The 24,881-nt window shown below is 52.5% G+C and overlaps 3 protein-coding genes across 4 annotated transcripts; 1 reads left to right on the top strand and 2 right to left on the bottom strand.

Annotated features, from left to right (window-relative positions):
* Window positions 1-82: 82 nt before the first annotated feature.
* Window positions 83-5,986, bottom strand: CNPY4 (canopy FGF signaling regulator 4). The gene is made up of 6 exons (XM_003934206.4): window positions 5,714-5,986; window positions 3,210-3,336; window positions 3,015-3,111; window positions 2,686-2,808; window positions 1,288-1,405; window positions 83-1,194 (listed from the first exon to the last, which is right to left on the bottom strand). The coding sequence occupies exons 1-6, from the start codon at window positions 5,853-5,855 to the stop codon at window positions 1,034-1,036; spliced, it is 768 nt and encodes a 255-aa protein (XP_003934255.1). The 5' UTR covers window positions 5,856-5,986; the 3' UTR covers window positions 83-1,033.
* A 217-nt stretch (window positions 5,987-6,203) lies between these two features.
* On the top strand, window positions 6,204-18,836 carry TAF6 (TATA-box binding protein associated factor 6). Of its 2 annotated transcripts, none has more exons than XM_010344739.3 (16): window positions 6,204-6,245; window positions 6,474-6,680; window positions 11,734-11,945; window positions 12,052-12,138; window positions 12,266-12,419; window positions 12,631-12,687; window positions 13,121-13,240; window positions 13,792-13,937; window positions 14,046-14,123; window positions 14,216-14,317; window positions 15,011-15,193; window positions 15,733-15,807; window positions 15,910-16,035; window positions 17,383-17,556; window positions 17,794-17,991; window positions 18,301-18,836. In XM_010344739.3, exons 3-16 carry the CDS (start codon window positions 11,790-11,792, stop codon window positions 18,679-18,681), a joined length of 2,037 nt encoding a protein of 678 aa, XP_010343041.1. In that variant the 5' UTR covers window positions 6,204-6,245; window positions 6,474-6,680; window positions 11,734-11,789; the 3' UTR covers window positions 18,682-18,836. The 2 variants fall into 2 exon arrangements, with proteins under 2 accessions (XP_010343041.1, XP_010343040.1); XM_010344738.3 differs by having other exon boundaries at window positions 6,217-6,370.
* Window positions 18,744-24,783, bottom strand: AP4M1 (adaptor related protein complex 4 subunit mu 1). The gene is made up of 15 exons (XM_003934203.4): window positions 24,560-24,783; window positions 24,364-24,452; window positions 23,543-23,649; window positions 23,363-23,459; window positions 22,341-22,451; window positions 22,168-22,248; window positions 21,733-21,795; window positions 20,962-21,028; window positions 20,810-20,863; window positions 20,567-20,673; window positions 20,372-20,466; window positions 19,911-19,955; window positions 19,623-19,673; window positions 19,399-19,510; window positions 18,744-19,254 (listed from the first exon to the last, which is right to left on the bottom strand). Exons 1-15 carry the CDS (start codon window positions 24,615-24,617, stop codon window positions 19,030-19,032), a joined length of 1,362 nt encoding a protein of 453 aa, XP_003934252.1. The 5' UTR covers window positions 24,618-24,783; the 3' UTR covers window positions 18,744-19,029.
* Between the last annotated feature and the right edge of the window lie 98 nt (window positions 24,784-24,881).

Genomic DNA, 24,881 nt, shown 5'->3' with positions numbered 1-24,881 from the left:
CAACCTCCACCTCCCAGGTTCAAGTGATTCTCCTGCCTCAGCCTCACAAGTAGCTGGGATTACAGGTGCATGCACCACCACGCCCGGCTTTTTAATTTTTTGTATTCTTAGTAGAGAAGGGTTTCATGTTGGTCGGCTCCTCTTGAACTCCCAACCTCAGGTGATCCGCTCGCTTCGGCCTCCCAAAGTGCTGGGATTACAGGCACGAGCCACTGCGCCTGCAGCTTTTTTTTGGGGTTGTGTGTGTGCGTATGCGTGTGGGTGTGCATATTTATAGAGATGGGGTTTCACTTTGTTGCCCAGGCTGGAGCTTGAGCTTAACAAGACAGTGGCCATTCTGGGTGCTGCCTCATCGACCAGCTAGCTATAATGTGTGCCCTGCTGTTGTTTGAAACTTTGGGTCCAGGTAGTTTTTAGAAAAAAAAAAAAAAAATTTAATAGCGATATAGAAAATTTAGCACCTATGAAACTATATGATAGGCTCTCAGTGACACTGATCTGAAGTAGACCAAGTATCTACCCCACCTAACTTATCAGCAACTCCAGGCCATCACCCAGTGTCCCATTTCTCCTTCACGGTTTGCTGGTGTGTAGCCTCCTGGATACAGGCAATATATATAGTTTGTAGAGAATGTCCGTTCTGGCCTCTTCCTTGGAAGGGTCTAAAAACAGACCTTATGGAGGTAAGTGACTTTCCTAAAGCCCACAGCTCCAGTGCTACTGGTGACCTCTGGGTTGGGGTGGGGAGCAGTTAAAGGGAAAAGCTTTCAGTACTGTCAGCACACACACCTGCCAATTAAGGGGCTGGATGGAGTTCATCTATAAGTGCAGGACCTCCACCCCCACCCTCCATCCCGGCAAGCCATGGCATGCTGCTTCACCAGGATCTTGCCTGAGGTTAGACTGGAGAAAACGGCTACAAGCTTGGTTGGAGTCACTCACAAACATACCCTGAAAACTGTGAGCTGGGAGAGCGCAGACTTCAGAGGGCTCTCTGTGATCCCTTCCCTTCCTGGGGGCTCAAAGGCAAGGGTCAAAGTTCTTCTCGGTCACGTTTGGGGTGGCCTCCTGTCTTGGTCATCTTGTCTCCCCCTTCCTCTTCCTCCTCTTCTTCCTCCTTTTCCTCTTCTTCCCCTTCTGTTTTCTCTTCCTCATCTGTGATCTCCTTTCCAGTCCATGTTTCCTGTAGACATGCTAGATTGGATGAGGGAAAACAACTTAGGTATTAGTCCTGGAGGCAGGGGAGGCTGTGGCTTGGCAGGAGAGGAGCTCAACCCCCACGCTTACCAGTTTCAGCAGCTGGGAGCACATGACCTTCACAGAGAAAATTTTGTAGGGGCTGCTCCTGATGGCGGAAGTACCAGTCTCCCACAACATCTTCAAACTCCTCCAGCATGGTCTCACACTGGGCAAGTAGAAGGGCCAGAAGAGAATCTGCTCTGGACGGATTTGGAATCTCTCCTGTCTGCTCTCCATTCCCTGTTCTAGCTGCTCAACCTGACTGATTTTGGAGAGGCAGGTAGTCAGGACGCTAAGCTTGGCCAACTGGATATGTGATCCTCAATCATTCAACAAACATTTAGCAGCACCTACTCTGCCAAGTAGGTTATTAAACTCTTGAGTTTCAGCTCCTTGCCTGTACTATATGTATGGTAATTGCACCTACCACCTCAGGTTGTTGTGAAGGTAAAATGAGGCAGCAGATGCAAAGTATGTGGTCCAGAGTCTGGGACACAGTAAGTGCTCAATAAGTGATTGTGGATACTATTAGCAACCATGACAACTTCTAAAACTTTCCTTAAATTTTAAAATTATTATTATTTTTTATAGAGAAGGGTCTCTTGTTGCACAGGCTGATCTCGAACTCTGGCCTCAAGCAATCCTTCTACCTCAGACTCGCAAAGTGCTAGCATTACAGCTGTGTGTCATCACATTGGGCTCATTATGATTTCTTTTTTCACCCAGGCTGGACTGCAGTGGTGCGATCTTGGCTAACTGCAACCTCCACTTCCCTGGGTTCAAGCAATTCTGCCTCAGCCTCCCTAGTAGTTGGGAGTACAGGCACACACCAGCATGCCTGGCTAGTTTTTTTTTTTTTTTTTTTTTTTTGAGACGGAGTTTCGCTCTTGTTACCCAGGCTGGAGTGCAATGGCGCGATCTCGGCTCACCGCAACCTCCGCCTCCTGGGCTCAGGTAATTCTCCTGCCTCAGCCTCCTGAGTAGCTGGGATTACAGGCACGCACCACAATGCCCAGCTAGTTTTTTGTATTTTTAGTAGAGACGGGGTTTCACCATGTTGACCAGGATGGTCTCGATCTTTCGACCTCGTGATCCACCCGCCTCGGCCTCCCAAAGTGCTGGGATTACAGGCTTGAGCCACCGCGCCCGGCCGCCTGGCTAATTTTTGTATTTTTTGTAGATACGGGGTTTCGCCATGTTGGCCAGGGTGGTCTCAACTTTCTGACCTCAGGTGATTCACCCGCCTCAGCCTCCCAAATTGCTGGGATTACAGGTGTAAGCCACCATGTCCGGTCGCTCCTGGAACCACTTTAATCAATGGCACAGTCCTCACTCTCCCCGCTTCCCCCTGCTCAGAGGTAGACATCTCCTACAGTCAAACCCTAACCCAGCTCCCCTCTCAGGTTCCCTTCTCACCTCCCTGGATGGTGCAGTATCTTATCCTACCTGCTTCTTGAGGTATGTGACCTCCACACTGGGCTCGTCCCACAGCTCCAAAGGGATTCCCAGATCCACCTTCACTCCCTTCTGCACTAGGCCTTTCAGCGTTGCCATGGTCTGACTCTGACCCTGAGAAATTAAGAATTTGGTATCAGCCCAGCCCACCACCCCAATCCTCCCTTCCCCTTTTTGCCATTTCAGTTTTGTCAACTGCTGGAGATTAAGGGGTGAGTTCCATGATGGTGAGATGATGGGCAGATAACCTCTGGAGGACCTCAGGGAATACAGATATTTGTTTCTGAGAAGTGGAGTCCTGCCCTGGGGAAGGGTCTGACCTTGGCATATCTCAGTGAGCCCTTGCGCTCAGCGTGAACACTGTAGTCCAGGATCCGCTCGCATAAATTCTCCAAGGCCTCTTCTAGCCTTGTTTCTCTGTGGAAAGAGGGCAAACAAAGATTCCTTGGATGCCTTAGGGACTCCCAGGGCTCCTTTGGGGGTTGGAAGGTGGAGAAGCATGGAGGAGGACTCACGACACGCTGTAAGGCACATGTTTCTTCCTCTTGCCTGTGTCGAGCACCTGCCCCAGCTCCAGCACCTCTCGAGATTGGCCAGTTCGACTCAGCTCCGCCTGTAGCTCTGTGCTCAGCAGCTTACACACTGGCAGGGAAGAGAAACATCCGGGGGAGGTGAAAGACAGACAAACGCATCAGCCATTCATTCGGCAGATGACCTGAGGCAGCAGAGGCAGCAGAACATTCAAGTGCAGACTTGAGCCAGACTGGTTGGGTTGGAATCCTGGCTCAGTCATTTAGCAGCTGTGTGACAACCTTGCTACTTGCTGTGCCTCTATTTCTTCATCTCTAAAATGGGATCATAGGTAAGGCATGTGGCTCATGCCTGTAATCCCAGCGCTTTGGGAGGCTGAGGTAGGTGGATCACTTGAGGAGTTCAAGACCAGCCTGGCCAACATGGTGAAACCCCATCTCTACTAAAAATACAAAAACTAGCCAGGTGTGGTGGTGCACACCTGTAATCCCAGCTACTTGGGAGACTTGAGGCAGGAGAATCACTTGAACCCAGCAGGCAGAGGTTGCAGTGAGCTGAGATCCTGCCACTGCACTGCAGCCTGGGCAATATGTTAAAAATAAATAAATAAAATTGGATAATAACAGTATATCCCTCATAGGGGTGTGATGAGGATTAAATAAATCAACATATATAGGCCAGGCGTGGTAGCTCACGCCTGTAATCCCAGAACTTTGGGAGGCCAAGGTGGGCAGATCATTTGAGGTCAGGAGTTTGAGACCTACCTGGGCAACATGGTGAAATCCCATCTCTACTAAAAATATAAAAATTAGCCAAGTGTGAGGGAAGGCGCCTGTAATCCCAGCTACTTGGGAGGCTGAGGCAGGAGAATCACTTGGACTCAGGAGGTTGCAATGAGCTGAGATTTTGCCACTGCATTCCAGCCTGGGTAACAGCGTAAGACTCTGTCTCAAGAATAAAATACTGGGCACGGCGGCTCACGCCTGTCATCCCAGCACTTTGGGAGGCCAAGGTGGCTGGATCACAAGGTTCAAGACCAGCCTGGCCAAGATGGTAAAACTCCCTCTCTACTAAAAATACAGAAGAAATTAAGTTGGTGTGGTGGCGGATGCCTGTAATCCCAGCTACTCAGGAGCTGAGGCAGAATTGCTCGAACCTGGGGGGCAGAGGTTGCAGTGAGGCAAGATGGCACCATTGCACTCCAGCCTGGGTGACAGAGTGAGACTAAAAAAATATATCTATCTATACGTATATATAAATAAAATGGGATTAATAATAGTATGTCCCTCATAGGAGTGTGATGAGGATTAAATAAATCAACATATATAAAGGCTGGCACATAGCACAGTATAAGTATTCACTGTTATCCTGGAGTTATCGAGCTCCTTCTGTATGCACACTAACAATATAGACAGCAATAAGACCTATTATCTCTATCTACGGGTCTCTGTCAGCGTAGTTGGGACAGAAAAACCTAGGATGACAAGATATGGTGAAACTGGTTCTGAACTCATGGGCTCAAGTGTTCCTCCCACCTTGGCCTTCCAAAGTGCTGGGATTATAGATGTGAGCCACTGTGTGTAGCCCCATTGGCTGTATTCTGATCAAAGGCCTGCAGAGGTTTTAAAGCAAGGACTGATACAATCAAGTGATTAAGTCTGTGTTTAAAAAGACTGGCAGATCCTGGAAGAAGAGTGGAACACAGAGGTGAAAAGAGACAGAGAGGAGGACCAAGTCATGAGAGTATCATGACCACCTTTCATGACTTTACCTTTCTTCCCTCAAGAATCCAGGGAAGAAATGTAAAGGCAGGAGGGCAGCAAACTAGGGGATCAGGGCCAGCTCTGAAGTGCCCCCTTTCTCAACTGGGCCCCACACTAGTGCAGCTACGGAAAGTGCTGCTTGCTGAAAAATCCACGTAGTACACACCGTCTGCAAAGTCTCACCCGGATGGGGAACCTCTCCTAGTTGTGTGGCCTCCTGTTGTTTTTGAGCTTGAAGGGCAGAATTACTCACTCTCAAACTCCCTCAGGGGGGCGTGGGGCCTGTAATTTGGGAGCGTCTATGCTAGGGTGGGGCAGCAGATGTCCACAAGGCCTGAGCCTCACACACAGCTCCTGCAGCCTCTGCAGATTAAGGTCTGGTGACGGGAAACACGCACTTAAGATGCTCTGAAGTTGGCAGTCCCCCAGGGCCGATGGTCCCTGAACTACAATTCCCACAATCCACTGGGGGGGGGGGGGTTGCGGGGGTCCAAGCCAGCCAAAAAAATGCAGGCTCTCTTTGAATGCCTCCTGGGAAGTGCCATAACTTTGGGGTGGCACTACACGTTTGCTTCCCATCCATCCAAATTCAGCCAAGCTCCACCAGAACCTCCCTCAAGCTTTCAAGGAGTTCAGGTGACCCACCCAATACAGTCCAAGAGGTCCGGCCTAGAAGAAGGAGGTGTGGCCGGGCGATGCCAACAGGGGCTACCCACTTCAGATACCTTCGCATTTGCTGGGCAAACGTTCTGTGTCATCATCCTCCTCCTTCAGCTTCCCAGCCCAAGCCCCGTGCACGGCCAAAAGGAAAAGCAATATTCCCAACCGCATAGGTCCCATGACAAAGCGCCGTCCACAAACAACCATCGCTTGCTTTCAAACCAACTTCGGGAAGGCAGTGGGTCCTTTAAATGCCCAGGCGGCTGGCGGAAACCTTAAATCCAGCCTGGCAAGGTCGGCGCTTGAGCAGAATCAGCTCGATGGGGGCGGGGCCTCATTGCTCTAAGTTTCCTCGCCTCCGTTTTGTGGCGCCTCTTGAAGGTCCTGGCAGCCGGGTAGTGAAAGAATAATTTGCAGTAATTTAACCAGGAGGGAATGCTTCTTATTTGTAGATGTTTAAACAAAATATTAAAATATAATTTCATTCCGTGAGTCCAGAACGTATTCTGGCACGGGGAAGGGGTAGTGACTTGCACTTCCGTTCTGCCAGGACCTGCTCCCAGGAGGGGGCGGGGCCAAGATGGCGCCGAGCGCCGGGTGAGCGGCGTCTCGGCTCCGGCCAGAGTTTTCCTGCTCCCCGGGTTTGGCTGGCGGGGGCGGGTCTGAGTGGTACACTGGAGGAGACCCTTTGAAGGTCCCTTGTGGGGACTAGAAAGAAGACGGTCGGTTGTGTGTCCGTGCTCGTGGGGACCCTGTGTATGTGTCTGCATTGGAGAGATGTTGCAGATGAGGTGGGCTCTCTGAGCCTCCTTTCGTGCTCCCCAGGGATTTTCGACCTGCTTCTCTGCTGGGATCCCGCTCAAGTTAATCCTCCCCTGGGACGCCTTCCTGCATCTGAGGAGATCCTGTGACTGTAGCGTGTTTTATGAGCCTTTACTGACAGAGGGTACCGCCGGGTATTGAAGGATTCGTAAGAGTTCGCCAGGGAAGTGGGACACGACGTTCTCTTGTAAACGCGGCGCCAGGCACAGAGTATGTCTCGAATAATTGTGTTCCCTATAGATAAGACTTTAAAAAGTTGGGGAGGAGACTAGGGATGGTTTGAAAAGAACCAATTTCTTCTTTGGCCTCCCTCTTCCCATCCTTCCAGCACAGCCCCACCCTACGACCTGTACTATTCCTGAACAGTATTGAGGTTAATCTTCCTAATGCCCGGCTCCAGTGTGCCACGTTAACTTTTTGTTTTTGAGACAGGGTTTCTGTCTGTTGCCCACGCTGCTGTGCAGTGGCACCATCTTGGCTCACTGCAGCCTGGAACTCCTGGGCTCAAGTGATCCTCCCACCTCAGCCTCCTAAGTAGCTGGGATGACAGGTCCACCACACCAGGCTAATTTTTTCATTTTTTGCAGAGATGGGGGTCTCACTATGTTGAGCAAGCTGTCTCAAACTCCTAGCCTCAAGTGATCCACCTACCTCTGTCTCCCAAAGTGCTGGGATTATTGGAGTGAGCTACCTTGCTTGGCTCCAGTTTGTTGTTGTTTTTTTTTTAAAGACAGAGTCTTCCTCAGTCGCCCAGGCTGGAGTGCAGTGACATGATCTCGGCTCACTGCAGCCTCCGCCTCCTGGGTTCAAGCGGTTCTCCCACCTCAGCCTCCCAAGTAGCTGGGACTACAGGTGGCCACCCCCATGTTCTGCTAATTTTTGTGTTTTTTACAAAAAAATGAGATTTTGCCACGTTGACCAGGGTGGTCTCCAACTCCTGACCTCTGGTGATCTTCCCACCTCGGCCTCCCAAATTACAGGCATGAGCCACTGCATCTGGTCTACTTTGCTTTTAACTAAAGTATAGGCTCGAAGTTTGTGCCCGTGACCTATTATCTTAATGACAGTGATAACTAGTAGTTACCGAGTACCAACATCTCTAAACCTTACAACTAATTCATCTACTTAACAAATATTTATGATGTCCCAGGCTGGGCTCCTGGAATACATTAGTGAACATAATAAAGAGCCCTGTCAGCTGGGCATGGTGGCTCACGCCTGTAATCCCAGCACTTTGGGAGGCCAAGGCAGGCGGATCACCTGAGGTCAGGAGTTTGAGACCAGCCTGAGGAACATGGCGAAACCCCATCTATACTAAAAATACGAAAATTAGGCCGAGCGCGGTGGCTCATGCCTGTAATCCCAGCACTTTGGGAGGCCAAGGTGGGCGGATCACGAGGTCCAGAGATCAAGACCATCCTGGTCAACATGGTGAAACCCCGTCTATACTAAAAAAATACAAAAATTAGCTGGGCGTGGTGGCGCATGCCTGTAGTCACAGCTACTTGGGAGGCTGAGGCAGGAGAATTGCTTGAACCCAGGAGGGGGAGGTTGCAGTGAGCCGAGATTGCGCCACTGCAGTCCAACCTGGCGCTTGGCGACAGAGCAAGACTCTGTCTCAAAAAAAAAAAAAAAAAAAAAAAAAAATTAGCCTGCTGTGCTGGCGCATGCCTGTAATACCAGCTACTTGGGAGGCTGAGGCAGGAGAATTGCTTGAACCCGGAAGGCAGAGGTTGCAGTGTGCCAAGATCATGCCATTGCACTCCAGCCTGGACAATAAGAGTGAATTCCATCTCAAAAAAAAATAAAAAGCAAATAAAGAGCCCTGTCTATATGGTATGTGGCGGGGGTAATAAACAGTAAGAAATGATACAATGAATTAGAAGTTTTTATTGTTTTTTTGAGATGGAGTCTCACTCTGTCACCAGGCTGGAGTACAGTGACGTGATCTCTGCTCACTGCAACTTCTGCCTCCTGGGTTCAAGTGATTCTCCTGTCTCAGCCTCCCAAGTAGCTGGGACTATAGGCACATGCCACCATACCCAGCTAATTTTTGTATTTTTAGTAGAGACAGGGTTTCACCATGTTGGCCAGGATAGTGTCAATCTCTTGACCTTGTGATCTGCCCGCCTCGGCCTTTCAAAGTGCTGGGATTACAGGCGTGAGCCACTGCACCCGACCCAGATGTTAAATGCTATAGAAAAGAAAAAGTGGCATTCATTAAAAAAAAAAAAGAAAAGAAAAAGTGGGCTGCCCCCACTCTGAGGGCAGAGTGCACAGTTAAATAGGGTGGTCAGGGTAGGCAGGCAATCAGGCATTCTGGAAGAACATTCCAGACAGAGGGAATGGAGTAAAGGCTATTAGACAAGAGCATGCCTGGCAAGTTTAAGGAGCAGCCTGAAGGAATATGTGTCTGGATCAAAGTGGAAGAAGGAAGGAAAGGCAGTCAGAGATGTAATGGGGAGAAGGCAAATTTTGAAGGGCTTTGTAGGACATGAAAAGGATTTTGTCTTTTTTTTGTTGTTGTTTTTGAGAAAGAGTCTTGCTCTGTCACCCAGGCTGGAGTACAGTGACATGATCTTTGCTCACTGCAGACTCTGCCTCTCGGGTTCAAGTGATTCTCCTGCCTCAGCCTCCCAAGTAGCTGCAATTACAGGCGCCCACCACCATATCCATCTAATTTTTGTATTTTTAGTAGAGAGAGGTTTTACCATGTTGGCCAGGCTGGTCTTGAACTCCTGGCCTCCCAAAGTGCTAGGATTACAGGTGTGAGCCACTGTGCCTAGCCTCAGATGGGGTTTATTATGTTGACCACGCTGGTCAGGAATTCCTAAGCCCAAGCAGTCTTACCAGCTCAGCTCCCAAAATGCAGATTACAGGCATGAGCTCAGCCACCACGCCGGGCCATTATAAAGATTTCAGGTTTTACTTTGTGGCAAGTGGAGAGCCATTATTATAAGGGTTTGAGCAAAGAAATGACAGTCTGCTTTACAGTTTGACATTAGCATTTTGGCTGCAAAGTTAGGAACAGATGTAGAGAGAGGCAAGGGTAGACATCGGTGGACCTTGTCTGGAGGCTTTGAGAGTTACCAGGGGATAGATGATGGTGACATGGGCCAAGCAGTGAGAGCAGGACAGTCAGGTTGGACTATTGGGTGGATTTATTTATTTATTTATTTATTTTTTTGTGAGACGGAGTTTCGCTCTTGTTACCCAGGCTGGAGTGCAATGGCGCGATCTCGGCTCACCGCAACCTCCGCCCCCTGGGTTCAGGCAATTCTCCTGCCTCAGCCTCCTGAGTAGCTGGGATTACAGGCATGCGCCACCATGCCCAGCTAATTTTTTGTATTTTTAGTAGAGACAGGGTTTCACCACGTTGACCAGGATGGTCTCGATCTCTTGACCTTGGGATCCACCTGCCTCGGCCTCCCAAAGTGCTGGGATTACAGGCTTGAGCCACCGCGCCCGGCCTTTATTTATTTATTTTTTTTTTTGTGAGACGGAGTTTCGCTCTTGTTACCCAGGCTGGAGTGCAATGGCGCGATCTTGGCTCACCGCAACCTCCGCCCCCTGGGTTCAGGCAATTCTCCTGCCTCAGCCTCCTGAGTAGCTGGGATTACAGGCATGCGCCACCATGCCCAGCTAATTTTTTGTATTTTTAGTAGAGACGGGGTTTCACCATATTGACCAGGATGGTCTCGATCTCTTGACCTCGTGATCCGCCCGCCTCGGCCTCCCAAAGTGCTGGGATTACAGGCTTGAGCCACCGCGCCCGGCCTTTATTTATTTATTTTTTTTTTTGTAAGACGGAGTTTCGCTCTTGTTACCCAGGCTGGAGTGCAATGGCGCGATCTTGGCTCACCGCAACCTCCGCCCCCTGGGTTCAGGCAATTCTCCTGCCTCAGCCTCCTGAGTAGCTGGGATTACAGGCATGCGCCACCATGCCCAGCTAATTTTTTGTATTTTTAGTAGAGACGGGGTTTCACCATATTGACCAGGATGGTCTCGATCTCTTGACCTCGTGATCCGCCCGCCTCGGCCTCCCAAAGTGCTGGGATTACAGGCTTGAGCCACCGCGCCCGGCCAGGATTTATTTTTTTATATATTTTTTGAGATGAAGTGTCTTTGTTGCTGAGGCTGTAATACAATAACACAATCTCAACTCACCACAGCCTCCACCCCTCAAGGTCAAGTGATTCTCCTGCCTCAGCCCCCTGAGTAGCTGGGATTACAGGCACGCACCACCATACTTGGCTAATTTTTCTATTTTTAGTAGAGACAGGGTTTCTCCACATCGGCCAGGCTGTTCTCGAACTCCTGACCTCAAGTGATCTGCCCATCTCAGCCTCCCAAAGTTCTGGCATTACAGGTCTGAGCCACCACCTGGTGGATTTGATGTGAAGGCTTAGATAAAGAACGAGTGCCTGGATGGATGGCATTGCTGTGCAGATAAGGAAAGCTAAGGCTGGGCCAGGCACTTCGGCTCATGCCTCTAATTCCAACACTTTGAGAAGCCAAAGCTGGAGGATCCCTTGAGCCCAAGACTTCAAAGTGCTGGGAATGAAGCCCTGAGGTGTAACAGAAAAAGATAGAAATCTGGGCTGGGCCTGGTGACCCAGGCCTGTAATCCCAGCACTTTGGGAGGCCAAAGCAGAAGGATTGCATGAGGCCAGCAGTTCAAGACCAGTCTGGGCAACATAGTGAGACTGCCTCTGCACCCCCCCACCAAAAAAAATTAGATGTGTTGGTGGTACACATCTATAGTCCCAGCTACTTGGGAAGCTGAGGTGTGAGCACTGCTTGATCAGGGAGCTTCTGGGCTCTATCAGTCCTCCCACCTCTGCCTCCTGAGTAACTAGAACTATAGCTTTACGCCTATATGTCCAGCTAATTTTTGTACTTTTTGTAGAGATGGGGTCTCACTATATCTCCCTAGTAGCTGGGATTACAGGTGTGCACTTCCATGCCTGGCTAATTTTTGTAGTTTTAGTAGAGATGGGGTTTTGCCATGTTGACCAGGCTGGTCTTGAATTTCTGACCTCAAGTGATCTGGCCTCCCAAAGTGCTGCTGGGATTACAGACATGAGCCACCACATCTGGCCCCAGCCCAGATTTCCTTCTCCGTTACACCTCAGGGCTGACTCATGTGGTGATGGATGGAGGACACCCTGAGTTCCTTCTTCTCTCCACTGTCTTCCCTTTGTTGGTCCTCTTCTCATGCCTCACATTTCTTTTTCTTCTGCCTGCCCCATCCCTCTGCCAGGGTCTCCCATCTTTCCACCAGGGACTTCATCCTGCTGGGGAGGAAAAGGCTCCAGAATGGCTGAGGAGAAGAAGCTGAAGCTTAGCAACACTGTGCTGCCCTCGGAGTCCATGAAGGTGGTGGCTGAATCCATGGGCATCGCCCAGATTCAGGAGGAGACCTGTCAGCTGCTGACGGATGAGGTCAGCTACCGCATCAAAGAGATTGCACAGGTGACTCAGCCCTTCTCTCTAGCTCCATATTGGGTCCAGGATGTTGCCTGGGGCCCCTTCCTTCTTTAGGGTCTTGGGCTGACATCTGTTCTCTCACCCGTCCCAGGATGCCTTGAAGTTCATGCACATGGGGAAGCGGCAGAAGCTCACCACCAGTGACATTGACTATGCCTTGAAGCTAAAGAATGTTGAGGTGACTGGGGGAGACAGGCAGGGGGCGGGTGATGGGGACAGGGCAGTGGAGATCAGGGTGAGACGCCATCCTTCAGCCAGGTCTCCTTCAGCTCCTTTCTCACACATGCCCCTCTTTCCTGCTACAGCCACTCTATGGCTTCCATGCCCAGGAGTTCATTCCTTTCCGCTTCGCCTCTGGTGGGGGCCGGGAGCTTTACTTCTACGAGGAGAAGGAGGTTGATCTGAGCGACATCATCAATACCCCTCTGCCCCGGGTGCCCCTGGACGTCTGCCTCAAAGGTTGAAGGAGGGGAGAGGAGGGTGGCAGGGAGGAGGGAAAGGCAGACAGATGCGTGTGGGTGTGAGGAGCCTCACAATAGAAAAAAACCTCAGTGTGAGATCCCGGGTGAGTTGCAAGGGGAGCAGGAGTGGAAACACAGCTTCCATAGCATGGAGCAACTCCCCAGTGTCCATATGTGGCGATTCACCTTGACACCTGCCTTCCTTACAGCTCATTGGCTGAGCATCGAGGGCTGCCAGCCAGCTATCCCTGAGAACCCACCCCCAGGTAACCCTCTTCATGCCCCACCCTGTGGGTATCTGGTCTCTTTCCCCTTCCTCCCACCTTTGTGTGTGTGTATGTGATGGAGTTTCACTCTGTCGCCCATGTTGGAGTGCTGGAGTGCAGTGGTGCAACAATTTCGGCTCACTGCAACGTCTGCCTCCTGGGTTCAAGTGATTGTTGTGCCTTAGCCTCCCGAGTAGCTGGGACTACAGTCATACACCAGCACACCTGGCTAGTTTTTTGTAATTTTAGTAGAGATGGGATTTCACCATGTTAGCCAGGCTAGTCTTGAACTCCTGAGCTAAGGTGATCTGCCTGCCTTGGCCTCCCAAAGTGCTGGGATTATAGGTGTGAGCCACTGTACCCAGCCTTCTCCCACCTTTTAGTTTTCCTGCTACTCTCATCACCCTTCCCACTGTGCCTTCTTTCCCACCAGCTCCCAAAGAGCAACAGAAGGCTGAAGCCACAGAACCCTTAAAGTCGGCCAAGCCAGGCCAAGAGGAAGACGGACCCCTGAAAGGCAAAGGTCAAGGGGCTGCCACAGCCGACAGCAAAGGTCAGTCCTCCTAGGTCAGGCCTCTCTGGACTCTTGCTCAAAGCCACATAGCTGTTTGTTTTATTTTCTTTTTTGTTTTTGAGACAGAGTCTCACTCGGTCACCCAGGCTGCAGTACAGTGACACAATCTCAGCTCACTGCAACCTCCCCCCCCGGGTTGAAGCGATTCTCCTGCCTCAGTCTCCTAAGTAGCTGGGATTACAGGTGCCCGCCACCATGCCCTGCTAATTTTTGTAATTTTTTTTTTTTTTTTTTTTTGTAGAGACAGGGTTTTGCTATGTTGACCAGGCTGGTCTCAAACTCGGCCTCATGTGATCCCTCTGCCTTGGCCTCCCAAAGCGCTGGGATTACAGATGTGAGCCACCATGCCCGGCCTCCATGTGGCTATTGGTGAAGTGGCTGAGATCAGGGCCAGAGAGCCCCAGAAAGGATCAGGAAGCCTGAGAGGAAGCTGCATCTCCTGGGTCTCAGGGGAGGAGGAGGGTTAAGGTTCATCTGGTACTGAGGCTTCCGGAGCTTTCTTTGTTAGATTCACCTCTCCAATCACACAGGGAAAGAGAAGAAGGCACCGCCCTTGCTGGAGGGGGGCCCCTTACGACTGAAGCCCCGGAGCATCCACGAGCTGTCTGTGGAGCAGCAGCTGTACTACAAGGAGATAACTGAGGCCTGCGTGGGCTCCTGCGAGGCCAAGAGAGCGGTGAGGGCCCCACCAGCCTGCCCTGGCCCCAAGACTTCTCCTTCCAGGGCTCCTATGAATTGCTCCCCACAAGCGACCTTCATCTCACTGGCTTCCCTCCTCCCACAGGAAGCCCTGCAGAGCATTGCCACGGACCCTGGGCTCTATCAGATGCTGCCACGGTTCAGTACTTTCATCTCGGAGGGGGTGAGAGCACGAGTTCCCATGGTGAAAGGATAGCAGCGGAAGCTCTTATGAGGGTCTCCCTGCCCCATGCCCAGCACTCCTCCCTCCCGCAGGTCCGTGTGAATGTGGTTCAGAATAACCTGGCCCTGCTCATCTACTTGATGCGTATGGTGAAGGCACTGATGGACAACCCCACGCTGTATCTAGAAAAATATGTGAGTGGTCCTGCCCACCCTCCCATCCAGGGACCAGGGATCCTGCTGCCACAAGAGGAAGCCAGTGGTCAGTGGTGGCTCAGGCCTGGAATCCCAGCAACTTTGGGAGGCCAAGGTGGGAGGATCACTTGAAATCAGGAGTTTGAGGACAGCTTGGGCAATGTAATGAGACTACCATCTTTACAAAAAAATAAACAGCCAGGCACAGTGGCTCACACCTGTAATCCCAGCACTTTGGGAGGCTGGGGCAGGTGGATCACCTGAGGTTGGGAGTTGGAGACCAGCCTAACCAACACAGAGAAACCCCATCTCTACTAAATAGACGAAATTAGCCAGGCATGGTGGTGCATGCCTATAATCACAGCTACTTGGGAGGCTCAAGCTGAATCAGTTGAATCCAGGAGGTAGAGGTTGTGGTGAGCCAAGATGGCGCCACTGCACTCCAGCCTGGGCAACAAGAGTAAAACTCCATCTTAAAAATAAAAAACAAAATTAGCCAGGCCTGGTGGTGCACACCTCTGGTCTCAGCTACCTGGGAGGCTGAGATGGGAGGATTGCTTGAGCCCAGGAGGTTGAAGCTGCAGTGAGCAGTGATTATGCCCCTTCACTCCAGTCTGGGTAACAGAGCGAGACCTTGTCTCAAACACACACACAAGAAAACCAGAATCACCTGCCTTGCCCCTTCTCCCTTAGGTCCATGAGCTGATTCCAGCTGTGATGACCTGCATCGTGAGCAGACAACTATGCCTGCGACCAGATGTGGACAATCACTGGGCACTCCGAGACTTTGCTGCCCGCCTGGTGGCCCAGATCTGCAAGCATTTTAGTACAACCACTAACAACATCCAGTCCCGGATCACCAAGACCTTCACCAAGGTGAGCCAAGATAACTTGAGCGTCATTTGTTTCATCACTGGCCACTTCTGGCTGGGGGCAGTGGCAGTGGCAACAAGAGGCAGAGGAAAGGGGGACTGGAACTTGGAACTTGCGGAGGGCGGGGGGTCCAAGGGACTTGTAATGCCTTTGTTTTTGAGACAGTCTCTCTTTGTTGCCCAGGCTGGAGTGCAGTGGTGTGATCTCTGTTCAGTTTACCTTTCCACCGGGGTTCAAACAATTCTTCTGCCTCAGCCTCCCTAGTACCTGGGATTATAGGCTCCCACCACAACTGGCTAATTTTTGTATTTTTAGTAAAGATGGAGTTTCACCATGTTGGCCAGGCTGGTCTTAAACTTCTGACCTCTAGTAATCTGCCTGCCTCGGCCTCCCAGAGTCCTGGGATTACAGGCGTGAGCTGCCTCACCCGGCCTTATTGTAATGTCTAATGGTTTACAAGGAAAGTGTCTATGAAAGACTGGGGTCTCTAACAATCAGTCTTTCAGGCCCCTTCATGTGAGTTTATTTCCTTCCCCTTACAGAGCTGGGTGGACGAGAAGACGCCCTGGACAACTCGTTATGGCTCCATCGCAGGCCTGGCTGAGCTGGGACACGATGTTAGGCCTCTGGGAGGAAGAAATGGGGGAGGAAACCGTGTCCCCACCTGAGAGACCCCTGGTGACCCCCTGGCATTGGCTTTTCCCCTTCCCTTCCAACAGGTCATCAAGACACTGATTCTGCCCCGGCTGCAACAGGAAGGGGAGCGGATTCGCAGCGTCCTGGATGGCCCTGTGCTGAGCAACATCGACCGGATCGGAGCTGACCATGTGCAGAGTCTCCTACTGGTGACCGAAGCCCCTGTCCCCGAGACACAAGCGGTGTTCAGCAGCCATACGGCATATTTTATTCACCTACTCCAGTCTTTGCCTCATGTTTTTAGAGCACACTGGAGTCTGATACTATTTTACAGATGGAAAGACTGAGGCTCAGGCTGAGTAAGAAATGAGGCAGCTGGGCGTGATGGCTCCTGACTGTAATCCCAGCACTCTGGGAGCGGAGCAGTATGAGGCCAGCCAGGGCAACACAGTGAGACCCTGCATACAAAAACCAAAAAGTTAGCCAGGAGTGGTGACATGTGCCTGTGGTCCCAGCTACTCGAGAGGCCAAGGCTGGAGGATTGCTCAACCCCAGGAATTCAAGGTGGCAGTGAGCTATGACTATGCCACTATACTCCAGCCTGGGTTACAAAGGGAGACCGCCACCCCCTAAAAAAAAAAGGTTCTTCACACTCGGCCTGTGACATTTAGACTGTACTGCCCCCAGTGCTTCTGCATCACTGTGTGGTCTCTGTACAAGGCAAATGCTCTCTAAATTAACTATCTTGTAGAGATCGCCCAGGTATTCAAGTTCATTCACACGTTAGTGCCCGTTTTCATTTTTTTTTTTGCTCTCTCTTTCTTGAGATGTAGCCTCACTCTGCCACCCAGGCTGGAGTGCAGTGGCACTGTCTCAGGCTCACTGAAACCTCTGTCTCCCAGGTTCAAGCTATTCTCATGCCTCAGCCTCCAGAGTAGCTGGGACTGCAGGCACACACCACTGCACCTGGCTAATTTTTTGTATTTTCAGTAGAGACGGGGTTTCACCCTGTTGGCCAGGCTGGTCTCAAACTCCCGACCTCAGGTGATTCATTTTCCTCAGCTTCCCAAAGTGCTGGGATTACAGGTGTGAGCCACCATGCCCAGTCATTTTTTTTTTTTTTCCTGAGTCTCACTGTCATCCAGGCTGGAATGCAGTGATGTAATCTCTGTTCACTGCAACGTCTACCTCCTGGGTTCAAGTGTTCTAGTACCTCAGCCTCCCCAGTAGTTGGGACTACAGGTGTGTACAACCACGCCTGGCTAATTTTTGTATTTTTACTAGAGACAGTTTCTCCATGTTGGCCAGGCTGGTGTCAAACTCCTGACCTCAAGTGATTGCCTGCCTAGGCCTCCCAATGTGCTGGGATACAGGCATCAGACATTTGCACCTGGCCCTGTGCCTGTGTTTTCGTATGAGAAAGCCCAATGTTCCGTACACACACCAATAGCTCACCATAGTGTGGCTTCCAGCAGGGCACTGATTGTTGCCCCATCCCCAAGGCTCTTTTCACAGTGCCACCAGCCCTCCGTCAACATGGCTTTTCTTGTCTGCAGAAACACTGTGCCCCTGTTCTGGCAAAGCTGCGCCCACCGCCTGACAATCAGGACGCCTATCGGGCAGAATTTGGGTCCCTCGGGCCCCTCCTCTGCTCCCATGTGGTCAAGGCTCGGGCCCAGGCTGCTCTGCAGGCTCAGCAGGTCAACAGGACCACTCTGACCATCACACAGGTCCGTGGCCAGGTGGGGAGGAGGGATAGGAGGAAGCAGGGGACTCCGGTGTGGGACAGGCACTCACACACAGCCATGTGGGCCCTGAGTCAGCAGTCTCGGGGTGACCAGGCCCAAGTGAGGATGTCCCAGCCCCAGTGAGAGCCACTGAGGAAGAGCAAGGGGAGCCCAGGTGTTTCTTTTCAGACTCTCCTTAGGAGATACTTCCATTTCCCCCTCTCCTCTTCTCCCCTGCAGCCCCGGCCCACGCTGACCCTCTCACAGGCCCCACAGCCTGGTCCTCGAACCCCTGGCTTGCTGAAGGTTCCTGGCTCCATCGCACTTCCCGTCCAGACACTGGTGTCCGCACGCGCGGCTGCACCACCGCAGCCTTCCCCTCCTCCAACCAAGTTTATTGTAATGTCGTCGTCCTCCAGCGCCCCATCCACCCAGCAGGTACGCAGAGATGTGTGGGACGGGGATGGGGGGATCATCTGGAGAGTCCAGGTCACAGAGCACCCTGAGGAGGCCCCGGAGTAGAGCACAGTCCCCTCTGGGCCCCAAGTCAGGAGCTGGAAGGGGCACCCATCAGGGTCCTGCAGGGCCGTAGCTGCCCTGCATGAGCAAGGCCTCCTGCCACAGTGTCTTCAGGGTCAACTACAGGAACAACTTGTTCAGAAAGTGAGCAAGTAAAGTGTCCCTGCCAGGCCTCTAGGGAGCCGGGAGGACACAGGGCAAGTGGCCCTGACTTTCCTTTCTGCCCAGGTCCTGTCTCTCAGCACCTCAGCCCCAGGCTCAGGTTGCACCACCACCTCGCCTGTCACCACCACCGTCCCCAGCGTGCAGCCCATCGTCAAGCTGGTCTCCACTGCCACCACCGCACCTGCTAGCACCGCTCCCTCTGGTCCTGGGAGCGTCCAGAAGTACATTGTGGTTTCACTTCCCCCGACAGGGGAGGGTAAAGGAGGCCCTGCCTCCCACCCTTCTCCAGTTCCTCCCCCCGCATCATCCCCCTCTCCGCTCAGCAGCAGTGCCCTCTGCGGGGGGAAGCAGGAAGCTGGGGACAGTCCCCCTCCAGCTCCAGGGACTCCAAAAGCGAATGGCTCCCAGCCCCCCAGCTCCAGCTCCCCTCAGCCTGCACCATGATGCTTCACCTGCTCGCCCCCGGATTCCCACACATGCAGACATGTACACACATGCATGCACACTAGGTGGAAGGAAGTTGTAGATTGCTTCCTTCATGTCACTTTCTTTTTAGATATTGTACAGCCAGTTCCTCAGAATAAAACTTTGGTTTCTAAGTTCTGATCCACTGTAGTCCTTCCTGCGTCATATACCATGGAAAGGCTGCCCCCATTGCACCCTCCTGGTCTCTCAGGACTCAGGACTCTTCCTGCCCAGAGTCTGCAGGCCAGAAAGCTGGAAAAGGAAAGACTGTCCTCCTTCCATGGGACAAACCGCTGCCTTGGCTGCTGTATCCTCATTAGGGGATCCTCAGATCCGAATGACATAGGCGTCACTGTGGCTTAGGTGTCGCACCCACTTGTGGGGGTTGGCATTGCCGCAGGGCCTGAAGGACAACCTGAGGAAGCGGACCTGGAGGCCGGAGCATGTGTGCCGGGGAAGCTCGAAGGAGAGACTGGCAGGGCCCAGCCCTAGAGGAGGGGCTGAGGTGGACAGCCCATGGCTGGGAGGTCCTGGGGTCCTTGGGACGTCCATCTGTGAGGGGCAGAGGCAGGGAGAGGAAGGAGGGCAGGAAGCTGACCAAGCTGGGGGGACCAGGCAGTAACTGCTTCAGGAGGGTAGGGCGGGTGCTGCAAGTGAAGGTAGGAGGAGAGGGGCTGGAGGGTCAACAGCAAATACCTGGAAAAGGCCCGAGAGTTGAGAGCCTCCTTGCACGCGAGGCAGGTCCCAGCGAAGGGCTCCCTCTGCCAGCTCGGCCTTCTGCTCTGGGCTGCTCAGCTCCTGAGAGAGGCTAGAGTTTGGAGAGGGAAGGTGCTGAGCTTGACACCTTCTCTGGGCAGGCTCATTGTGCTGAGCTCACTCCTCCCCTGTGCCTTACTACCTCCCAGGGCGCGCACACTTACCTGATCACCCCTCGAGGCAGAGGGAGGTGCAGCCTGACATTGAGGGCTTGGCTACAGAGGAGACGGGAACAAAGTCAGCCCCAGGAAAGCATTGTCCCTTGTCCTGTTCCCCTTCAATGTCACAATCGGATTTCAGCACAGGTGCCTCCCACCTTCCCAAATGCTACAGCCTCTACCTAAACGGATTCTGAGGCTGGCAGGTGCATCTGAACAGAGAAGCACCAGGTGTCCTGGCCCTGTCTCTTACCCCACAGAGCTGAACCCGGCCTCACCGGCCTCCACTCTTACCTCTTTAAAGGCAGGTCACATCGTAACTTCAGGTAAACCTGGAGCCTGGATGAGAGAATAAAACACCATGACTCGGGCCATCTCTAACTGGCATCCCACCATTCCCTAACGGGGACCTCCGTGCAGGGCTGTGTGGGCTGTACTTCAAAGAGGGGAAAGAGCTGAAGCCCAGCCCAACTCCATTAGCTAAAGCTTTTTCCTTTTTTTTTTTCCCCCTGGAGAGACTGGATCTCACTGTGTTGCCCAGGCTGGTCTGGAACTCCTGGACTCAAGTGATCCTCCTGCCTCAGCCTCCCAAAGTGCTGGGATTACAGGCATGAGCCACCATGCCCAGCCCAAGCCTTTTTCCAATCTGCACTTCATCACCTCTCCCACCACCCCAACTCTGCAATGAGTGTTGGGAACATACACATCTTGGCTTGGGCTCCAAGGTACTTCTGGAACCCAGGAAATGGTCTCACCGGCCTGAGCCTCGGTCCCACTGCACAGAGGGGAAGAGCCGGAAGGGGAGTGGTGAGGGGAGGTCATCGGAGAGTTGGTACCGCATCACAGTCAGCTGAGAGACCAGAGAGCAACAGGGTCAGTTTGGTCTCCTCAACCCCACACTGCCCCCTACCCCATGGTGGACGAATTTACAAGGCCACCCCAATCCTGACCTCGCCCTGAGGTGGCTGCAAGCGGAGGATTCTATGAGACTCAAACTCGTCCAGATTAACGGAGCTGTGAAATGAGACTTCATCGACCCGGATTCCTGGCCCATAACCTGGAAAGAGAGAGACTTCTCTCCTAACTCGTGTTTTGGGAGAGGAGAAAGGAGGGGGAAGATCCGTCTCTGACTTCTCTCCATGAACTCTCTGGCAATGACCTACCCCAGGGAGAGACAGACCCTTTCTCCTCACCTCTCAGCTCTGACTTCCCCACACAAAACTCTTCCGTCAAGCCAATGCGCATCTCTGGCAGAGGAAAGAACATTAGGAGAGCTCGCAAACTCCACAGTGTAAGACACCAAGAAACCTGCCCCAACCCTACGTCCCGCCTGCAGATGCCTCACCAGAGCCACTGGGAAGGAAGCTCTTGAGCCGAATCTCTCCCTGCACGTCCACCTTCAGTAGGGAGCCCTGAGAGGCAGAGAGGTCAAGGCTGGAGTTTTTCTTTTTTTTTTTTTTTGAGACAGACTCTTGGTCTGTCACGCAGGCTGGAGTGCAATGGCACAATCTTAGCTCACTGCAATCTCTGCCTACCAGGTTCAAGTGATTCTCCTCGCAGCCTCCCAACTAGCTGGGATTACAGGTGCCCACAACCATGCTTGGCTAATTTTTGTATTTTCAGTAGAGATGGAGTTTCACCATGTTGGCCAGGCTGGTCTTAAACTCCTGACCTCAAGTGATCCACCAGCCTCGGCCTCCCAAAGTACTGGGATTACAGGCATGAGCCACCATGCCTACTTCTTTCTTTAAAGAGACAGCATCTTGCTCTCTCACCCAGGCTAGAGTGCATTAGTGCCATCTTGGCTCACTGAGGCCTTAATCTCCTGGGCTCCAGTGATCATCCTGCCTCAGCCTTCCAAGTAGCTGGGACAGCAAGTGTACACCACCATGCCTATGTAATTTATTTATATTTTTTGTAGAGACAGGGTCTGGTTATGTTGCCCAGGCTGGTTTCAAATTCCTGACCCCAAGTAATTCTCCCACCTCCGCCTCCCAAAGCACTAGGATTATAAGCATGAGCCACCATGCCCAGCCATTGTTGGAGTCTTAGCCACCCCAACACGTGTCCCAAATCTCATTTGTCCTCAGCTCCAGGGATGGGAGCTCAAACTTACATTAGATGCTAGCAGTACAGATAATCTCTCAACCACATCCAAAAAAACTTCATTCTTCTGGCTCTGAGAAAGAGAGAAGATTTGGGTGGTTGGAAGCAGAACAGTCTACGTTCTGAAATGGACAGATGAGAAGAAAGGACAGAATGGTCAAAGCTACAGCTCTAGGGTGGGGACATAGTTGCCAGAAGTGATTCCCACATCTAGGGGAGGTGGAAGACGTACCAAGATCTTTTTCTTTTTGCATTTTTAGTAGAGATGAGGTTTCACCATGCTGACCAGGCTGCTCTCAAACTCCTGATGTCAGGTGATCTGCCCGCCTCAGCCTCCCCAAATGCTGGGATTACAGGCATGAGCCACTGTGCTCAGCCTAAGATCTTGGACTCCGGGGTCCCAGAGCAAAACCACAAGGTCGGATCCCATGGATCCCTCCCTCACCTGGTCAGAGCGACTGGACAGAACGGGGCGGCTGGCTGCACTGCTGGGGGCCACTTTGCTTTGTTGTGTCTCAGCCCCAAACTGTAAAGTATCCAAAGCAATCAATCCTCAGGTCTGACAACCTCAGCCAACACCCCTTCTCCTTCCTCACCCTCCTCTTTCTCTCTACTGACCAAGCCAACACTGCTGAGGTCAAAGAGGCTGAAGGGCTTGCTGACCACAGCTTCTGTCTGGATGAAATTCCTCAGCATCTCCGTAGATGTGGTCTGTACATAGCCATAATCCTAGAGGTAAAGGAAGGACAGTCTGATAAGTCAGTGGAGAGAAGGGGTAAAAAAGGTGGAGTGAGGGCTAGGTGCAGTGGCTCACCCCTGTAATCCCAGTACTTTGTGAGGCCAAAGCAGGAGGATCACAAGGTCAGGAGTTCCAGACCAGCCTGACCAACATAGTGAAACCCCATTTCTTGCTTTTTTTTTTTGAAACGGAGTTTCGCTCTTGTTACCCAGGCTGGAGTGCAATGGCACGATCTCGGCTCACCACAACCTCCGCCTCCTGGGTTCAGGCAATTCTCCTGCCTCAGCCTCCTGAGTAGCTGGGATTACAGGCACATGCCACCATGCTCAGCTAATTTTTTGTATTTTTAAGTAGAGACGGGGTTTCACAATGTTGACCAGGATGATCTCGATCTTTTGACCTCGTGATCCACCCGCCTCGGCCTCCCAAAGTGCTGGGATTACAGGCTTGAGCCACCGCGCCCGGCGTGAAACCCCATTTCTACTAAAAATGCAAAAAATTAGCCAGGCAGGTGGCATGTGCCTGTAGTCCCAGCTACTCAGGAGGCTGAGGCAGAAGAATCACTTGAACTCGAGAGGCAGAGGTTGCGGTGACTGGAGATCCAGCCACTGCACTCCAGCCTGGGTGACAGAGCGAGACTCCTGTCTCTATAAAAAATAAACAATTAGTTGGGCATCGGGGAGGTTGGGGCAGAAGGATTACTTGAGCCCAGGAGTTCCAGGCTACAGTGAGCTATGATTGCACCACTGCACTCCAGCCTCAGCGACAGAGCAAAATCCTATCTCTAAAAGATAAAAAAAAGTAGACTTGGCCTCCCAACCACAGCCTGAGGCAGTAGAAGAACAGAAGTATCTCCAGGGAAATTGGGCGGGAGCCGCAGAAGGGGATCATTGATTCTTACCAGCACTTCATCCAGGAGTTCGTAGACCAGAGCCACGTTGCGGGAGATGGTCCCCTCACCCAGAGAGCCACAGTAATCACCCAGAAGGGTGGACAACCTGAAGAAACACCTGGGAGTGTGCATTTCCTCCTCCTCTTAGACTCCTGCTAGCTACCACGTGCCCAGCCCAGCCCTCCTCACCTGGAGAGCAGTTCTAGGAGACCGAAAGGAGAAACGTTTTCTGAAGTTGTGACCACCAAATAGAGGCCGCTGTGTCTGATGTGAATGAAATGACGGCCCTCATGATGCTGAGACACAGGCAGGTAGAACAGCGTTAAGAAAAGGGAGGTGGGGTGATCAGAACCCAGGAGACCTGAGCTCGGATCCCGATGCCTCTTGCTAGTCACAGTAGCAGTGACTTTGGGAGATACATGACAGGTCCCTGAACCCAGCTTCCCAATGTGGAAACGGGGTTAATTACAGTACCTACCCCTAGTTGCTGAGAATGGAATCATGAAGGGAGCTGGGCCTGGTGTGTTGATGGCACCTGATGGACTGTAAGTTTTTTTAGTCCCACCCCCTTCCCCACCCCCACCCGGTGTAGTCTTGCTCTGTCGCCCAAGCTGGAGTGCAGTGTCGCGATCTCGGCTCACTGCAACCTCTGCCTCCCGGGTTCAAGCGAGTCTCCTGGCTCAGCCTCCCTAGCAGCTGGGATTACAGGCGCCCACCACCATGCCTGGCTAATTTTTTTGTATTTTTAGTAGAGGCGGGGGGCGGGGGGTAAGGTGTTTCACCATGTTGGCCAGGCTGGTTTCGAACTCCTGACCTCAGGTGATCCGCCCGCCTCGGCCTCCCAAAGCGCTGGGATTACAAGCATGAGCCACCGCGCCGGGCCTCTTGTTAGTTTTATTTGGAAGAATGCATCCCAAGTGGAAGCTACTAAGGAATCAGCCCTGGGAGGGAGCGGCGCCCACCTGGCCAGCCGGCGCCCCGCTCCCCACCCGCCTCCCGCCCGTGGTTACCATGACAACAGGGGACTCGTCTCCTGGCAGTCCCGTCAACTTCCGGTAGAAGAGCTCGGCCACATCCCGGCCGCCACTGTCCCCACGGACTGGCGGGTGGAAGAACTCAGTGAAGAAGCCTGCGACACAGGCTGGCCCCGGGAGCCCCTCCCGCCCGGCCCCTCCGCCCCTTCCCAGCCCCTCGGGTCTAGGATACAGTCTTTGTAGATCAGCGGATCCCCCTTGGAGGACAGAATGAAGAACTGGGAAATCATGGTCTTTCTGGAGAGTAAACGAGAAGACGGCGAAATTCGGGCCTGCCCCGCCCTGAGGCCCCGGAACAAAAGAACACGCTTGCGCTGGCCCTTTAAGAGCGATTCTCCTCCGCCCACGCCAGCTCGGACCGCGGGAAACCCGGCGCCCGCCCAGCCTAGCCCTGCAATTCCCTCCCGACGCCCACACCGCCTCCCCGTCACTCATTCCAGACCCGCCTGGTGATTGGCTTGAGCCTAGCTGGAGGCGGGGAGAGGGCTGGCCTC

The sequence above is a fragment of the Saimiri boliviensis genome, chromosome 20, assembly GCF_048565385.1.
Source record: "Saimiri boliviensis isolate mSaiBol1 chromosome 20, mSaiBol1.pri, whole genome shotgun sequence".
Lineage (NCBI taxonomy): Eukaryota > Metazoa > Chordata > Mammalia > Primates > Cebidae > Saimiri > Saimiri boliviensis.
Note: the sequence above shows the minus strand (reverse complement) of the source record. Positions and strands in the feature narration are given on the sequence as shown.

What these genes read in the sequence shown, in the direction of transcription:
- CNPY4 (XM_003934206.4), bottom strand. Translation starts at nt 5,855, where the DNA reads ATGGTTGTTTGTGGACGGCGCTTTGTCATGGGACCTATGCGGTTGGGA. An exon ending in TTTGCCCAGCAAATGCGAAG is followed by an intron (nt 3,337 to 5,713) that starts GTATCTGAAGTG and finishes CTTCCCTGCCAG; the next exon opens with TGTGTAAGCTGCTGAGCACA. An exon ending in TCACATACCTCAAGAAGCAG is followed by an intron (nt 1,406 to 2,685) that starts GTAGGATAAGAT and finishes CTACTTGCCCAG; the next exon opens with TGTGAGACCATGCTGGAGGA.
- TAF6 (XM_010344739.3), top strand. Translation starts at nt 11,790, where the DNA reads ATGGCTGAGGAGAAGAAGCTGAAGCTTAGCAACACTGTGCTGCCCTCG. An exon ending in CCTGGACGTCTGCCTCAAAG is followed by an intron (nt 12,420 to 12,630) that starts GTTGAAGGAGGG and finishes CCTTCCTTACAG; the next exon opens with CTCATTGGCTGAGCATCGAG. An exon ending in ATGTGCAGAGTCTCCTACTG is followed by an intron (nt 16,036 to 17,382) that starts GTGACCGAAGCC and finishes TCTTGTCTGCAG; the next exon opens with AAACACTGTGCCCCTGTTCT.
- AP4M1 (XM_003934203.4), bottom strand. Translation starts at nt 24,617, where the DNA reads ATGATTTCCCAGTTCTTCATTCTGTCCTCCAAGGGGGATCCGCTGATC. An exon ending in GGGGAAGTCAGAGCTGAGAG is followed by an intron (nt 20,674 to 20,809) that starts GTGAGGAGAAAG and finishes CTCTCTTTCCAG; the next exon opens with GTTATGGGCCAGGAATCCGG. An exon ending in TGCAGCCACCTCAGGGCGAG is followed by an intron (nt 20,467 to 20,566) that starts GTCAGGATTGGG and finishes CTGGTCTCTCAG; the next exon opens with CTGACTGTGATGCGGTACCA.